The sequence below is a fragment of the Lepidochelys olivacea genome, assembly GCF_965140295.1.
Source record: "Lepidochelys olivacea isolate rLepOli2 genome assembly, chromosome: 4".
NCBI lineage: Eukaryota > Metazoa > Chordata > Testudines > Cheloniidae > Lepidochelys > Lepidochelys olivacea.
The window spans coordinates 97954551-97972614 of record NC_140414.1 but is presented as its reverse complement, the minus strand read 5'-3'; the positions used below and the strand labels follow the sequence as shown (position 1 = coordinate 97972614).

General features: G+C 43.3%; 1 protein-coding gene across 5 annotated transcripts in view; it reads left to right on the top strand.

The window, feature by feature from the left end:
- The window catches only part of DCUN1D4 (defective in cullin neddylation 1 domain containing 4), a 73586-nt gene that overhangs the window by 9786 nt on the left and 45736 nt on the right, over nt 1–18064 (top strand). For 2 of the 5 annotated variants that reach the window (XM_084626297.1, XM_084626299.1), the window contains exon 2: nt 6433–6503. The exons of the other annotated variants lie outside the window; for them this stretch is intronic. In XM_084626297.1, the coding sequence (XP_084482423.1) occupies nt 6433–6503 (71 nt within the window). The remainder of the gene's footprint in view (nt 1–6432; nt 6504–18064) is intronic. 5 annotated transcript variants of the gene reach the window in all.

The following is an 18064-nucleotide window of genomic DNA, read 5'->3' as shown; positions in this document are numbered from 1 at the left end:
TGATAGTGAATCAACACTGTGCAATAGTTATGGTTCTATTTTAGCTTCAATTAGAGATTTCTTAGTTAGTCAATTTTGCAAACTGATTAGTTTAGCCTTCAATTTTCTACTGTGTTCAAACTTGGAGGTGACCTTTTTTTGAAAACCCAGGCGAAATAAATCAGTTTGTAGTTCATGCAAGTACATATGGGTAATACTCTTGGCTGTATGTTCTGATCAAGTTTGAACTCAGGTAGCTCGACAACAACCAAAGGTAGATTAGATTTCCAACGAGAACACAAACCAGGTTTGAAGAAAATTGGTTCAGTTTTAAACTTGAACACTTAAAGTTCAAAATTTCACAAATGCACAGTAGAATTTTAGTATGTTTTTAAATCCATTCAGCGTTTTGGGTTGGTTTTTACGCAATGAGTTGCTGCTTATGCAGATCTTCCTGTGGGATCTGTAGTCTTAAACTGACTCTCACCTTGACTGTAATCTGTTTCTTCTTGAAACATGCCAAATATATTGCAGGTTCTTTTGCTTTGGCCGTGATTTTCAGATAGTTGATGAAGGGCATTTTGCAAACACTATGTAGTTTCTTTTCTATCTTTGTTCTGTAGTTTTTTTTGGTTTTGGTCACATCATGATTGATCATGACAACTTGACCTGGCTAAGCCAACTTTGTCAATACTTGTTCTTAATTCAGGCAGCATTTTCTACTGAACTTCATACCAAAAAGGTTTGAAACTCGTAGGCTTGGAACGCTACTCAACTCTTTTTCTCTTCTTACAGTGTTGGGATTGGAAAATGTTAACAGTATTTCCCTCTTCATCTGTATTACATAGTTCATTTTGAAGCATCACAAAGTATTTTAGGAAATCTGGAGTTAGCAATTGCTTTACTCAGCAGTGCAACACAGTTAGCATTAGGGTGGAAACCAGTGGACAGATATACACAATACATCAGTTTTGGCAAAAGACACTGAAGCAAGCCTCATATCTTATTGAAAGTGCCATAAACTAGTCTTTTTAGTGGCCACAGAGCAAGCAGACTCTCTGGTCGGCTACTTGCATTTAGGTCTCATGCATTTGACCCCAACACAATAAATTGCATGGAATTCAGCTGCCATAGACTACCTTGTTTTCCTGCAGGAAAAAACTGAGTAGTGTCTGACAAATCGGTGTTCTCTCTATCCTTCCCTCAGTAATTTTGGCTGCAAGATATTGGTCTTGAGAAGGGGGAGGTGATAATAGTTGTGAAAATGTTTCCATCTCTGTTCATGTAGAGCTGTAGTGTGAAATAAAATCATTCTATATCTTGTCTTGCTTTCACTTCTCCAAGATGTGGGATCAGTTTGAAAAGTGGTGTATAAAATCAATCAGTATTGATAAAACCAGGCCCCATCCTAAAACTACAACACTGCTTTTGTGACTGGTTAGAGGCATGTTCATCTTAACAGGTTACATGATTCAGAGTGTTGATACAGCAAGTCTTCTGCCATCACAGTCAGAGTTGCACATCCACACACAACCTTTTACATTTTTGTATGTTGCAGTCTGAGAAAATCTGGGCAGCTATCCCTAAATGCCTCTTCAAGAAATGAAGTACCCAGAGTTCGTTGTCACAAAGTAGAACCATTTATCTTATGGGATAATGCACTTTGGGATGTCCCTCCCTATGTAGCTAGGAAAGAGGAAAATTGGCTAACTTGGTAACACAGGCATGCTTAGGGTATCCTGTTAACACTCCGAAGAAAGTTTACTGAGCTAGCTAGGCTAACTTATAGCTAGCAAAACATGAGTTGCCATGATTATTATTAACAGTGTTTAAGTCAAAGGGTGTGCGGGGCCCATGTATAAAGCCAGCAGTATTATTAATTGAAAAACTCAGTTAAATTTGTAGTATGGACAGGACCTTAGTCTTTCAAGACCTACTTCATTTCCAGATTTGGAAAATTAGTCAATGTTGACTTAATTCCTTTTCTTAAGATGTTTTCAAATGCTTTTAGATCCCTAACTCTACTCTTACCACCAGTTTCAAAGATACCAACTTATGGCAAACTGGGAAAATGGTATATAGGAGAACTTGAAACCACCAAAGGAGAGAAGCATCTGATTGTGATCCCAGGCTCAAGTTTCTTCTGGAGCAGAAGTGCAGGCATTTGGTATTATTTTCCATGACAAGTCTATGGCTTGAGTCCCGCACTGATGAAATATTGGCTCTGTGATGGACTTCTGCAGTGATCACTTATAGTTGGTTACTGCATGTTGTTAACACGATGTCCAAAGCCTGATGGCTTCCTGGCAGATGTAGGTATGATATTTTGAGGATCACCCAGACCGGGGTTCTGTCACTGCCTGCCCTGTAAGCTTGGGGTTCCTTAATGCTCTGCTGCAAGCTCAGAAGGAGCTTTGAGCGCCTTAACTTGGTTCCCTATCCTGCTGCTAGCCTTTACTTTTCATAATTAAATCCCCCCAAACTTTCTATTGTTTTGGTTTTAAATGTATAACACCACTTTACCAATTAGGAAAAGATGTGATTTTTTTTAAATCTTTTCCCTTTTGATTGGAGTTAGAATTAAAATGTCATCTGTTTTCACATTATCATTAATAGTGTTCACATGGATACGGTCAACTTGGGATGGACTAGGGTTTAACTGCTGCTGTAAATAAATGTAGAAAATGTTTTTTGTAGGTCCTATCAAATGTGATAAACATCTTTAATTCTTGAATTTTTTAAAAACATTCATTTAAAATTTGAAGACATTTCCATCAGACTATAGCTATGAGAAAGTATATTAGATATTAAGATAAATTAAGTGTCTTTGAAACCCCTAATATAATATATTCTTTTAATGGGCACCAATTTAAATAATATTTTAGATTGAAAATATTTTGCCTAGTATTGTTACAAGTACCACCCACAATTACTGTAACTGTTAGTTTAGAATAAAACAATTGTTCAACTTTTTCAGCTCATTTACTCTGTACGTTCTGTTACTCTTGTCAAGGTTCCCTCTCCACTCTGAACTCTAGGGTACGGATGTGGGGACCCGCATGAAAGACCCCCCTAAGCTTCTTTCTACCAGCTTAGGTTAAAAACTTCCCCAAGGCACAAATCCTTTCTTGTCCTTGGATGGGTACTGCTGCCACCACCAAGTGTGTTAGACAAAGATTCAGGAAAAGGACCACGTGGAGTTCCTTTTTCCCTAAAATATCCCCCCAAGCCCCTTCACCCCCTTTCCTGGGGAGGCTTGAGAATAATCTACCAACCAAATAGGTAAACCAGATTCTTAAAAACCAGAACTTTGTTATAAAGAAAAAAAAGTAAAAGAAGCACCTCTGTATAATCAGGATGGAAGGTAACTTTACAGGATAATCAGATTCAAAACACAGAGGATTCCCCTCTAGGCAAAACTTTAAAGTTACAAAAAACCAGGGCTAAACCTCCCTGTAAGCATAGGGAAAATTCACAAGCTAAAAACAAAAGATAATCTAACGCACCTTGCCTTATTTACTTATAATTTATATATTACTTATATTTACATATTTTGCAATATTGAGACTCATTTTAGGATGATCTTTGGAGAAGGAGTTTTCTGACCTGATGCTTCTCTGCTTCCCCAGAGAACACACAACACAGAGCACAAACAAAGACTTCTCCGCCCCCCCCCGCCCCCCATTTGAAAGTATCTTCTTTCCCCATTCTTCCTTTTGGTCAGGTGCCAGCTAGGTTATTTGAGCTTCTTAACCCCTTAAAGGTAAGGAGGAATTCTAGGCTACCCTTAGCTGTATGTTTATGACAACTCTAGATACTCAATTTAACTCTGTGTAGAAATTTCACCTAGCAACGGAGAAAAGAAAAATATTTAGATTGTGAAATCCTCAGGGTAGGGATTGTGTCTCACTATATTTGGACAGTGCCTTGCACATTATGGCTGCTACTGTAATACAAATGATCAGATTTTTTTAGTAGGAAAACTGAGTATAAAAGGACAAATTGTAAGGAGGGCTCAAGAAGAAATTTAGTACCTGAAACTATTTTTTACTCATTTTGATTGAGGTGTCCAGATCCTCCTTGAATTGACTTGCATTACTACTATTTCACATCTTTGGAAAGAAGATATATAGGTGTTACTGCATGCACCTTGTGATGTACCGAAGGTTCTCCATCGCCATCTCACAGTTGCAACAGTTGTCATTTCAGCAAATGATAAAGGAAGTGGTTCTTTTGAGACCATCAGCAACATTGCTTTCATTCTCATGGTAGCAGTGGTTCCAGTCCGTAAAGGTTTTTGGATTGAGACTACTTTTTAAACAAGAAGTCAAGGCCAAGTCTGCTTTGTGGCAGTAAGTGTACTTACCACCATGTCTCAAAAAGATCCATAAATGTTTGTTTTTTATTGAGTTTGGCTGTTGATATTTCAGCTAGTCTCTTTTAAAGAAATTTCTTCTGATTTTGCTGTTCTGTCCCTTTGTTTTTAGAATTACTATATTAAATAGAAAAGGATTACTTGTGGCACCTTAGAGACTAACAAATTTATCTGAGCATAAGCTTTCGTGAGCTACAGCTCACTTCGTCGGATGCATCCGATGAAGTGAGCTGTAGCTCACGAAAGCTTATGATCAGATAAATTTGTTAGTCTCTGAGGTGCCACAAGTCCTCCTTTTCTTTTTGCGAGTAGGCTGCTACTTTGAAACCTATATAGAGTAGCTCAGTTTTTGGCTTTCACCATGCAATTTTTTTGATCAGTCTTGTTTGGCTGGAAAAAAATCAGGGTAAATCAAACAATGCGAGAGAGAATCTAGCCACTGTTGTTAATAGAGCATAGTAATAAGATGTGGTCTGCCCTTGAATTAAGCTATACTAGGTATGGTGAGGAACAGAATTATAGATCAGCAAAATTATTCCTTCCTGTCAAAGTACTGAATTAAAAACTATGACTTTGTGTTTCTGAAATGTTAAAACCCCTATTTTATCCACTATTATGAGATAATTCCAAATCCATGCATAATGTAGATTCTTAAAAAGTTGGGACTTCCCTCAACTACACCTTTTCACTTACAGCAGTGTTCCTCTTATGAGAATAATCAGAATTGTCCTGTACTTTTATATAGACTTAGTTTGTAATGTCTCACATACCTTACCTATGTACTCTGGTTTCCATAGAGTGTGTATTTTGAAGACTATTTTAGAATATTAAAGATGGAGATGTGGAAATTATATTTTTTTGCTATTTTCTGTGACCGTTTTATTTGTTCAGAAGCTGGAGAGAGACAAATGAAATGTTCCTATGCAGAAATGCTTTAATATAATGACTGGTAGTAGTAGTGTGACCATATGTCCTGATATTAGGAGCTTTGTCTTATAAAGGCAACTGTGCTCCCCCCTCTCCCCTAAAAAAGTCCTGATTTTTCACACTTGCTCTCTGGTCACCCTAGGTATTAGTGGATCCTCCAGGTAAAATTCTTTTATACAGGAGGGTTATGCAGGTTATATGGTTGATATCTCTTTGGCTGTTCTGAGAGGGCTGTTCAGATAGTGTTGTACAAATGTTCACTACCATTTTTGGTCTCATTTAAGTTCATAGAGCTACTTATTACTACATTTGGTAATGTTTGCATAATTAGTCCCAAATAGGATGCTTCTCAGGTTATGCACTTTGGCCCTGGACTGTGCTTCACTACTGACAAAGGTTAACTTTTGCTAGCTTTGGATCTTGGCATACTTTTATTGTTAGCAAGAATATTACGCTTTGAATACATGGAAGAATTCCATTGACTTAGTGTTAGACATGAAGGAGCCTTAGGTATGGGGAGGAGTTTTAAAAACAAATATAAACTCAGGTTAAGAATCTTGCATGAGACATCAAAAGTAAGGAAATACAAAATTAATGTTTTCATTCCTTAGCTAGGTATTGCTGCTTTGTGCCTCTTGTATCTGTAGGCAAAAGTCGGCATAGGTCTTGTATAAATGTTTCCCATTGCTTTCATTGGAGAATATGTACTTGCATTTATAGTAATCTAACTAACTTAAAAATGTAATGTTTGTGATAGTTAATCAAATTTTCCTAGAAGGAATGTGCTTTGGCTATTGACTTACCATAGGGATGGATGAGAAAGTGAGAGGATAGGTAGAGTGAATTTAATTTTGCCTATGGTGGAGGAGATCTGTGTGTGATAAAAATACATAGAATTTCTTTTAATGAGTTGCATTTACTAATTCCCATGCTGTGGCGAAAATTGTAGAGTCTCTTTCCCCAAAGAGATGGGGAGAGCTTTTTATTGATGTTACGAAGCCTGAGTGAATACTTGTCATCAGAGCCTGGTAGTGGGTTTTTTTAAAAAAGAAGAGAATGCATAAAATCTTGTTTCTAGCAGTAAAAACTATATTCCATAGTGTAATTTAAACCAGGATAAGAGACAAAACTAAATTTTATTTTTCCTCTAGATTTTCAGCTGAACTCTCATCTATCAACACTGGCAAATATTCACAAGATTTACCACACCCTCAATAGGCTGGTAATGACTTGCAATCTTCTCTATATTTAATAGCTAGTTATTTACTCTTGAATGCATTTATTTGTGCTATGAAATATTATTATACTTAAAAGATTTTTTTTCTTTTCTTGGGGGAGGGCAATGGGTTTGGGGGAATCCACATTAAGGTTTCACAGTGAACTGTCACTTCTTGTGCTTTGATTGCTTTAGGTTGCATGTGTATGCACAAGAGGTCAAAATTAAGATATGGCTGTGTCCAGTGGAGCCCTCGTCTCAGTATATGTACATTACGGTATGCATGGAAGCATGTGTGAAAACTGCATTGTTCCTTTTGTTTACAGTTTTCATCAGAGTCAGGCTCCTTACAGTAAATGTGGGCAAACACACTGTAATCACTTCCGTCCATTTAGAGCAATACAAAGAATGAGGCATGGGCTGATGATGATCCTTGCCTCCTTCACTGAACAGTCTCAGTATTTTCCACAGCATAGCTAGCCGTCCATACTCTTACAGTTTAGGGCAGCTGCACCTGTATTTCCCGCAGTGGTCCACGCACTGTCAGGCTTTCAGTTATCCAGTTTTTTCTCCTGGATGGAGACACATGTCTCTCCCCCTTCTGACTAGGGTATTTTTAGGCTGTACAGATGCCTGTCTTCACTGTGCATGTCCCAGCACAGATAGGTTGCTCGAGAACACCTGCTTGCTTTTCTTTAGGGATGGTTACCACTTTTAATTGCTGCAGTTGTAAGGTGCCACACAGCACTTTCTGTGCAAGCCTACTTTATTTGTAAGGTAAAAAGCATTATAGAGAAAACATTTAAAACAGTAAAAGAACCCAAATGGGTGCTAATAGGCTTACCAGAATTAACCACAGCCCTAACATGGATTCTGACAGGAGCTGTTCTTTAATCTCCTCACCTAAGGAGATTTCTTATGGTTACCAATTTATTACAGCTTCAGTTCAGAACAAGCACCCACTCTTATGTGACCTCAGTAGGCCAACTCCTTCCAAACCTATTTTAAGGATTGGGGCTTTCTGTAAATCAAGGGCCCTGTCCATTTTCTGGATCAGGAAGAAGGCCATGAGCCAGTTTAATACCAAACTATTTTATTTAAAAACCTTTTTTGGTCTGTTGGTTTCTGGAGAAAGCAGTTTGAACTAGTATATATAAACTTTTCTGGGGAGGTAGTTTCTCTGGAAATGTTACAATCTTGGTGAATTTGCCAAATTATCCCCTGGTGTTCTCCTATTTACCTTTCCCATGGCAATACACACAATTCCACATACATAATTGATTTTTAATGAAACAATGAACTCCAAAGATGTTAAAATGAATTCATTAAGGTTTAATTTAATACAATATGTTTATTTAAGGTATTGAAGGAAATTTAGAGCATTATATCTTCCTCCTACAGAAGTGGGTGTAACTAGAGGGCTGGCTGATACCCTAGTGGAACCCACTAATTGAATCAGGGCCGACGCATTCTTCCTGAAAGTGGGGTGGAGGGGGCATGAAGCCCCACCCCCTCTGTGGCTCCTCCCTTGTCTCCCTATTTCCACTGAGACGCTGGCCAAGCTAGAAGCCGGAGCTGGGCTTGGGAGCCTCCACATGCCCAGGGTGGGGAGGAACCTGAGAGCAGCCCCCAGCCTGTGTCCTTGCCCCCCAGACTCTTCACCCAGGGCAGGTGGAAGGTCTGTGGCTCCCCACAGCAGCCCAGGCTCCCCAAGCTGCTCTTATCTGGGCCAGGCTCCAGCTTCTGGCCTGGCCAGAGGCAGGGCCTCAGGGACTGAAGACCTGCAGCCGGGCTGTGGTAAGAACCGCCCTGGCAGATGTGGGAAGCCATGGACCCTCCATCTGCCCTGTCTGGGGAGAGGGGCATAGACTGAGGGCTGCTCTCGGCCCACCCTGTCCTGGGCAAGTGGAGAGTCCCTAGCTTGGGGGGGAGGGGGTGGAGAGGAGGTGCAGGGGGCCAAGCCCATGGCGAAAAGTGGACGGGCCAGGCCCATCTACTTTGAAAAGTGGGAGGGCCATGGCCCCTTGGCCCCCCACAGCAAGTCCTGGCACCCCTGGACTGAATGCTTGGACAGATTTATTTCCTGGATGGCGGTTTTGTTAGTACCTTTTGTAATTTCATGTTTAATTTGTTTAGGTAACAAACATTTTGCTAGCACGCCAGCATATTTTCTTTAAAAATTTGTACAGCATCGTTGCATAACCGTTCTGCACAATATCTTTTTTTAGAATCTATGAGGGTGATCTGTTACACTCCCCTTCTTACTCTTGTTGCTCCACAACTTTTGGGTGTAAACTTGAGACCTAATGTTTCCCACTTACATCTCCCATATCTCTTTGTTGTACAAGTGGTCAGCCGCCTCAGTTCTGGATTGAGGTTCCCCAGCTCCCATGGGAATATTACAAGCAGCCATTCTTTGGCTCAAAGGGAAAAATAGAATCATAGAATATCAGGGTTGGAAGGGACCTCAGGAGGTCATCTCGTCAAACCCCCTGCTCAAAGCAGGGCCAATCCCCAACTAAATCATTCCAGCCAGAGCTTTGTCAAGCTAGGCCTTAAAAATCTCTAAGGAAGGAGATTCCACCACCTCCCTAGGTAACCCATTCCTGTGCTTCACCACCCTCCTAGTGAAAACATTTTTCCTAATATCCAACCTAAACCTCCCCCACTGCAACTTGAGACCATTACTCCTTGTTCTGTCATATGGTACCACTGAGAACAGTCTAGAGCCATCCTCTTTGGAACCCCCCTTTCACGTAGTTGAAAGCAGCTATCAAATCCCGCCCCTCATTCTTCTCTTCTGCAGACTAAATAATCCCAGTTCCCTCAGCCTCTCCTCATAAGTCATGTGTTCCAGACCCCTAATCATTTTTGTTGCCCTCCACTGGATTCTTTCCAATTTTTCCACATCCTTCTTGTAATGTGGGGCCCCAAACTGGACACAGTACTCCAGATAGGGCCTCACCAATGACGAATAGAGGGGAATGAACACGTCCCTCGATCTGCTGGCAATGCTCCTACTTATACAGCCCAAAATGCAGTTAGCCTTCTTGGCAACAAGGGCACACTGTTGACTCCTATCCAGCTTCTTGTCCACCATAGCCCCTAGTCCTTTTCTGCACAACTTCTGCCTAGCCATTCGGTCCCTAGTCTGTAGCAGTGCATGGGATTCTTCCTTCCTAAGTGCAGTACTCTGCACTTGTCCTTGCTGAACCTAATCAGATTTCTTTTGGCCCAGTCCTCTAATTTGTCGAGGTTTCTCTGTATCCTATCCCTACCCTCCAGCATATCTACCACTCCTCCCACTTTAGCGTCATCAGCAAACTTGCTGAGGGTGCAATCCACGCCATCCTCCAGATCATTAATGAAGATATTCAACAAAACCAGCCCCAGGACCGACCCTTGGGGCACTCTGCTTGATACCGGCTGCCAACTAGACATGGAGCTATTGATCACTACCCTTTGAGCCCGATGAGCTATCCACCTTATAGTCCGTTCATCCAGCCCATACTTCTTTAACTTGCAAGCAAGAATACTGAGGGAGATCGTATCAAAAGCTTTGCTAAAGTCAAGGAATAACACATCCACTGCTTTCCCCTCATCCACAGAGCCAATTATCTCATCATAGAAGGCAATTAGGTTAGTCAGGCATGACTTGCCCTTGGTGAATCCATGCTGACTGTTCGTGATCACTTTCCTCTCCTTGAAGTGCTTCAGAATTGATTTCTTAAGGACCTGCTCCATGATTTTTCCAGGGACTGAGGTGAGGCTGACTGGCCTGTAGTTCCCAGGATCCTCCTCCTTCCCTTTTTTAAAGATGGGCACTACGTTAGCCTTTTTCCAGTCGTCCTGGAGCTCCCCCGATCACCATGAGTTTTCAAAGATAATGGCCAATGGCTCTGCAATCACATCCGCCAACTCCTTTAGCACTCTTGGATGTAGTGCATGGACTTGTGCTCGTTCAGCTTTTCTAAATAGTCCCGAACCACTTCTTTCTCCACAGAGGGCTGGTCACCTTCTCCCCATGCTGTGCTGCCCAGTGCAGTAGTCTGGGAGCTGACCTTGTTTGTGAAGACAGAGGCAAAAAAAGCATTGAGTATATTAGCTTTTCCCACATTCTCTGTCACTAGGTTGCCTCCCTCATTCAGTAAGGAGCCCACACTTTCCCTGACCTTCTTCTTGTTGCTAACATACCTGTAGAAACCCTTCTTGTTACTGTTAACATCCCTAGCTAGTTGCAACTCCAGTTGTGATTTGGCCTTCCTGATTTCACTCCTGCATGCCTGAGCAATATTTTTATACTCCTCCCTGGTCATTTGTCCAAGCTTCCACTTCTTGTAAACTTCTTTTTTTGTGTTTAAGATCAGCAAGGATTTCACTGTTAAGCCAAGCTGGTCGCCTGCCATATTTACTATTCTTTCTACATATCAGGGTGGTTTGTTCCTGCAACTTCAGTAAAGATTCTTTAAAATACAGCCTGCTCTCCTGGACTCCTTTCCCCCTCATGCTATTCTCCCAGGGGATCCTGCCCATCAGTTCCCTGAGAAAGTCAAAGTCTGCTTTATTGAAGTACAGTATCCATATTCTGCTGCTCTCCTTTCTTCCTTTTGTCAGGATTCTGAACTCGACCATCTCATGGTCACTGCCTCCCAGGTTTCCATCCACTTTTGCTTCCCCTACTAATTCTTCCCTGTTTGTGAGCATGAGGGAATATGTCAGGGCTGCCTCCTTGTGCAGTGGCTCTCAAACAAGCACTGCTTTTAACAGCAGAAGTGTTGGGCCAGGGAGTGTCTTCAAACCTTTCCCATAGCCAAATTCCTTTCTTTGTCCCACATTCCCTGAGGTTGCAACCCAGAGACTCTGCTGGGCTCACCTTAGCTCTTCTGGGGGTAGGGGAAGGAGTATTGATCCCCCACTGGGGTGGCTTTTTGTTCCCCACACTCTGAGTCAAGGTGAGCAGAATTTCCTCTCTCACCTGGGGGAGACCATGGAGCAGTCAGATGCTGTGGGAAGATGTTCCTTTTCTTTCTTGGCTGTAGTTACCTTTGTAATTTCCCAAGTAGCTGTCTTAACCTTGCTTGGGCATTTCCCACCCTGTGGTATTATATAATTGGCAGCATGCTGCAGTTGCCTCAGTCTCCCTACTTTTGGCTGGAGACACCGCCATATTTTGCTCCATATTGCTCCGGGTCCTTTTGAACGGTTGGCAGAGAGCTTAATTCCTTTATTTGGGGCCCAGTGAATTTTCTTTCAAGTCAGTAGTGTTGTCCTTTCTTTGAAGCAGCAGGCAATCTCATCCCCTTCCTCCTAAGGTGTTTGTAGATGCTGGGGTTGCAGTCTGATTCTGTTTGGACACTAACGGGGAATGTGACTCCCTCTTCCCCTTGTAAGCTATTCTATTTGCATTTTTGCTTACATACTCTCATCTGAATTAGGCTAAGTGAGAGAGTCGTTTACTTTTTCTGTTTTCAATGCTATAACATCATTTTCTAAAAGCAAAGAATATGGAATATCTGAAAATACCTTACACTTTCTAGGTCTGTATAGAAATTTGTGCTGTAAGTAGAATGAAGGCATTCACACCAGGAACCTTAACTCACATTTCACACTATGGCAGCATTTGATGGGGCTTCACTATATGGGACTAAACTATAATCCTGGCTGTCCCCATATCTCTGCATACAGTGAATTTATCTCCATTAACCACCATCGTCTGCTCCCACTGTCGCTGGGATGGATGTGCACCTCTGAAGGTGCAGCAAGACATGTTTGCAATGGTTTAGCATGAACATTATATGCTATTGACAAACTGGCTGTGTTACTTTCTCCCTCTGGAGGTTCAGTCACACACCTAACTCTGTGAGGTTGAGGTGCAGCTGGCTTTCCCAGCACTGCAGTGGCACTCAGTGGGTGTTGTGAGCATTCTTGGAGAAAGTGACCCTGCTGGCCACCTATGGCACACCATTTCTCCTCCTGATCCAGGGCTTTTGAAAATTGGTTTCCCTCCCTGTTGCGGGGCAACAACTCACTAGTGCAGCGCCTCCTGTCAGTTTTCCTGGGAATGAGCTCTTCCGGCCAGGAGCGCCCTCTGCAGGCAAATGTCTCGCCTGCCGCTGGCCCCTGTGTCCCTCCCAGACCCCTGTGCCCTCCTCATCAGGGTTCGGCCCCAGCAGTAACCCACAGTCCGCGTCTCCCCACCCAGGGGATCCCCCAGCCTCCACCTTGCCTCAGTGGCCACTGCCAGTCAGCAGCTAGCCCCCGCTCCCTGGATCAGATTGCAGTCTATGAACCGCTGATCATCAGCGAGGGGGATTGGACCAGCTGCCTCTGGGCTGCCCCAGTATCCTTTCATAGGCCTTTCACTAGGCCTGCAGCCTGGGGCTTTGCTAGGCTGGAGCTCCCCAGCTCCCTCTGCCCTTCCCCAGCACAGCTCTACTTCAGGTACCCTGCTAGTACCTTTTGTGTGTCCTTAATTAGGCTTGCAGCCTGGGGGTTTGCTCGGCTGGAGCTCTCTCTTCCCTTCCCCAGCACTGCTCCACCCTAGGTATTCTTCTTAGCTTCCCAGGCAGCTAAGTCCTCCTCTCTCTAGGAAGCTAGAGAGAATGTCTGTCTGCACTTCTGGCCCACAGTCCTCTTATAAGGGCCAGCTGGACCCTGATTAAGCTGGCCACAGCTGTTGCTGCTTTCCCAATCAGCCTGCTTTTCCCATTCACAGCCCTCTCCTGGGCTGCTTTAACCCCCTCAGGGCAGGAGCGGGGTAGTCACTCTGCTACACACCCCCTTGGGTGCAGGTCTTCGCTTGGGCCCGATTTCTGTCCTTTGATCCAGTTCTCTTCCTGTTAGTCAACCTAGATTTAATAGAAAACTTATCTGCATATTGGTCAGCCTATTTCCCAGGTATGGTTAGATTTCTGGAATTTTGTCTGTTAACCATGATTTCAGGCTAGGGTGCCAGAATTTATAGAATTGTTGTTCTATACCTATTATTCATAGGCCTCATTGATAGTGGTACTCCTCCCATATACTTCCCCATGTCCTTATATAACCATTATTTGATTTGAAACATCAGCATAAGTCATGTCTTTATTTCTGAATTCCCTGTACTCTTGTAACAAAGCTTGTTTCCAGCTTTCATAATCTTTATAGTCTGCCCTTCCAATTAGGATAAAAATGTCCAAGACCTTTGTCCCAGACAGTAGTGGAGCCAGGTACCTTACCATGTGCTCCTTTCCCACCTTATTCAATTTACATCCTATTTCAAAAATGTGTAGGGACACATCCATTTAATCCCCCTCCCTAAAACAAGGAAATAGATTGGAGTCTACACCACTCACCAATACAGGTACCTGGGGGGACTGGCTCCACCTGTTAGACTCTGGTTCTGCTAGCATGGTCTTTCCATTTTACAGTAATGTTGGTGCTCCCTATTCTCTCTTTCTCTCCTCCAGCTGTTGCTGGTGCTTCTCTTACTGGTGCTGGTTCTCCTTCTGTTTTTTCTTGTACTGACACTGCCTTCTCTGGTCTGCGAGCTACTGGGTTTCCAGATACGTTCTGTCCCTCTTGTGCTCCAGCTGTTGAGCTGTCCATCACTCCTGTTGCAGTGGTGTAGATGGAGCACAGTTGCTGTCATTGCCAGCTTCGTCCCTCTTTTGGGCGTTGGCTCCAAGACTCACCCCGTCTGCTGGACCCTCTGTCAACAGGCTGGAGGTTCTTTGTGAATCTGGACCATCATTCCTCAACTGATCATTAGAATACAGCAAATTTATTGGCTGTGATTTTGTCTGGTCCTCAGTATTGATCTGCCTTTTTTTGCCTAACTCAACCAGCTGATTTTTCTTCAGCTATTTATAATTCACTTTCCCTATTTTTTTCTCTATTATTCCTTTCCTGAAAAGACTATTGAGACCTTTGTGCTTTTTTTCCCTGCAGTACTTGCTTTTACTGTTGTTGGTACTGATGCAGTTTACATTGTTGCAGCATTCCACAACTAACCATATACATCATAGTTCAGGGTAACTACATCTGTATTTCCCTTCAGTGGTCCAGTAAGGGCACCCACTCTCAGGCTTCAGCTCCCCAGCTTTTGCCTGTTTTGAAAGGTGACATGCAGCCCTCTCCCTTTTGACTGGGGTGTTTTTAGGCTGCACAGTTTTCTGCCTTCACTGTGTGTTTCTCCATGCAAACGGTTTGCTCAAGGATGCCTGCTTGCTTTCTCTTCAGAGACGGTTAACAGGTGTAATTGCTACAATTATAGGGTACTGCACAGCACTTACCATGCAAGCATACTTATTTTTAAGCTAAAAAATTACTGTATAGAGAAGACATATGTCATAAATATAAAGGGAAGGGTAAACCCCTTTGAAATCCCTCCTGGCCAGGGGAAAGCTCCTCTCACCTGTAAAGGGTTAAGAAGCTAAAGGTAACCTCGCTGGCACCTGACCAAAATGACCAATGAGGAGACAAGATACTTTCAAAAGCTGGGAGGAGGGAGAGAAACAAAGGGTCTGGGTCTGTCTATATGCTGGTCTTTGCCGGGGATAGACCAGGAATGGAGTCTTAGAACTTTTAGTAAGTAATCTAGCTAGGTATGTGTTAGATTATGATTTCTTTAAATGGCTGAGAAAAGAATTGTGCTGAATAGAATAACTATTTCTGTCTGTGTATCTTTTTTGTAACTTAAGGTTTTGCCTAGAGGGGTTCTCTATGTTTTTGAATCTAATTACCCTGTAAGATATCTACCATCCTGATTTTACAGGGGGGATTTCTTTATTTCTATTTACTTCTATTTTTTATTAAAAGTCTTCTTGTAAAAAACTGAATGCTTTTTCATTGTTCTCAGATCCAAGGGTTTGGGTCTGTGGTCACCTATGCAAATTGGTGAGGCTTTTTATCCAACATTTCCCAGGAAAGTGGGGGTGCAAGTGTTGGGAGGATTGTTCATTGTTCTTAAGATCCAAGGGTCTGGGTCTGTAGTCACCTAGGCAAATTGGTGAGGCTTTTTACCAAACCTTGTCCAGGAAGTGGGGTGCAAGGTTTTGGGAAGTATTTTGGGGGGAAGGATGCGTCCAAACAGCTCTTCCCCAGTAACCAGTATTAGTTTGGTGTTGGTAGCGGCCAGTCCAAGGATAACGGGTGTAATATTTTGTACCTTGGGGAAGTTTTGACCTAAGCTGGTAAAGATAAGCTTAGGAGGTTTTTCATGCAGGTCCCCACATCTGTACCCTAGAGTTCAGAGTGGGGGAGGAACCTTGACAACATATTAAAAATAGTAAAAGAACCTACATGCATGCTAATAGTAAGCTTACCAGAATCAGCATGGATTCTGACAGGAAATGTCCTTCAATCCTTCACCCAGTGAGATTCCTTATAGTCAGAGGTGAAAGTAAGCCAGTATGCCCCGGTATGGCGTACTGGTAAGAGCCGGTGTGCCATACCGGGACCAGCTTTCCTAGGCGGCAATTTAAAGCCCTGGGGTAGAGGCGGAGGGGCTGCGGTGGGGATTTAAAGGGCCCCAGAGCTCCAGCCCCAGCTACCGCCCCGGCCCTTTAAATTCCTGCTGCTGCTACCCCAGGGCTCGGGCAGCAGGGCTCAGGCGGGGATTTAAAGGGCGCCGGAGCTCCAGCCGCTGCTACCCCCTTCCTCCCCCCTCGGGCCCTTTAAATCCCCACCTGAGCCCTGCTGCCAAAGCCCTAGGGTAGCAGCGGCGCGGCTCTGGAGGGGATTTAAAGGGCCAGGGCGGTAGCGGCTGCTGGAGCCCCAAGCCCTTTAAATCTCCGCCTGAGCCCTGCTGCCCAAGCCCTGGGGTAGCGGTGGCGGGGCTCTGGCGGGGATTTAAAGGGCCCTGGAGCTCCAGCTGCCGCTATTGCCCAGGCCTTTAAAGTGGATTTAAAGGGCTGGGGCGGTAGCAGCGGCTGGAGCCCCGGGGCCCTTTAAATCCCTGATGGAGCCTGGTTGCCGCTACCCCAGGGCTCTGGCAGCAGGGCTCAGGCGGGGATTTAAAGGGCTCGGGGCTCCGGCAGCCGCTACCACAGCGGAGCCCCAGGCCCTTTAAAGCTCTGCCAGAGCCCGGAGTCCCAGGGTAGTGGTGGCAGCCGGGAGCCCCCATGACTCCTCAGTGATTTAAAGGGCCCAGGGCTCCGCTGCAGTAGCGGTAACTTGCCCCCTGAGCCCTAGGGTTCCCAGCCGCCTCTGCAGCTGGTAGCTCGGGGGTGATTTAAAGGGCCCCGGGCTCCCAGCCGCCACTACTGCAGCTGGAGCCCTGGCTCTTTAAATCAAGATTTAAAGAGCCCAGGGATTTAAGGCCTTGCTTCTTCTGGTTGAGGCCATGCCCCCTGCTCAGGACTCCGGCGTACCGGTAAATCCTCTAACTTACTTTCACCCCTGCTTATAGTTACTAGTTTATTACAGCTTCAGCTCAGAACAAGCACCCAGTCTTATGTGACCTCAGTAGGCCAAGTTCTTCCAATCCTATCCTAAGGATTAGGGCCTTCCATGGAAAAAGGGGCCCTGTCCATTTGCTAGATCAGGAAGACGGCCATGAGCCAGTTTAAAACCAGGCTATTTATTTAAAAAACTTTTTTTTTTGGTCTGTTGATTTCTGGAGAAACCAGTTTGAACTAGTATATGTGGACCTTTCTGTGGAGGTGGCTTCTCGGGAGAGGTTACAACCTGAGTAAATTTGGCTAATTATCCCCTGCTTTCTCCTATTTAACTTTTCCATGGAAACACAGTTCCACAGTAACACATTCATAATTGCATTTTTAATGAAACAATGAACTGTAAAGATGTTAAAACTAAGTTAGTAAGGTTTAATTTCATTAAATTAAGTTTATTTAGGGTACTTCAGGAAGTTTAGTCTATTCTATCTTTCTCGTACATAAGTGGGTATAAATAGTGTGTTGGCTAGCACCTTAGGAGAACCTATTGACTTTTTGTTTGGGCAAGTTTATTTCCTGGATGGCAGTTTTGCTATTTTATACTTCCACATTTTCCTGTTTAGGTAGCAACCATTTTGCAAGGAAGCCAGCATATTTTCTTTAAAAATGTGTACAGAGTTGTTTGATCATTCTGCATAATATCTTTTTTTAGAACCTATGAGGCTGATCTTTTACATTTTTAATCCAATGAACTCCAAAATATTTAAAGTAATTCATTAAGGTTTAACTTTATTTAATAAACTTTATTTAGGACATTGTATGCAACTGTTAGTCTGAGACACATACCCACCCAAATCCCTCCCCCCCCCCCCATTAGCTGCACACTTCATGAGCTTAGTGGAAAATGTATTGTGTGTTCAGAGTATGATTTTTCAAAAGTTCATAACGCAGTCAAATCTCAACTAGTTTTCCTGGGAACATATAACGGTACTTTTCCTCAAGACCATTTCCATGCCAAATTTCAAATTTTTGCTGCCAGCTGCTTCAACACTAAAGCTGTTCAAAATAACATTGCCAATTTTTTTCCCCCTACAGTGAGCACATTTGTGTTTCACTATCTTTTTTTCTCAAAATAGCTGACCAGTTTTTTCTCAAGCTTTCAAATATTTTAAAAAGAGCACTCTTGGGTAG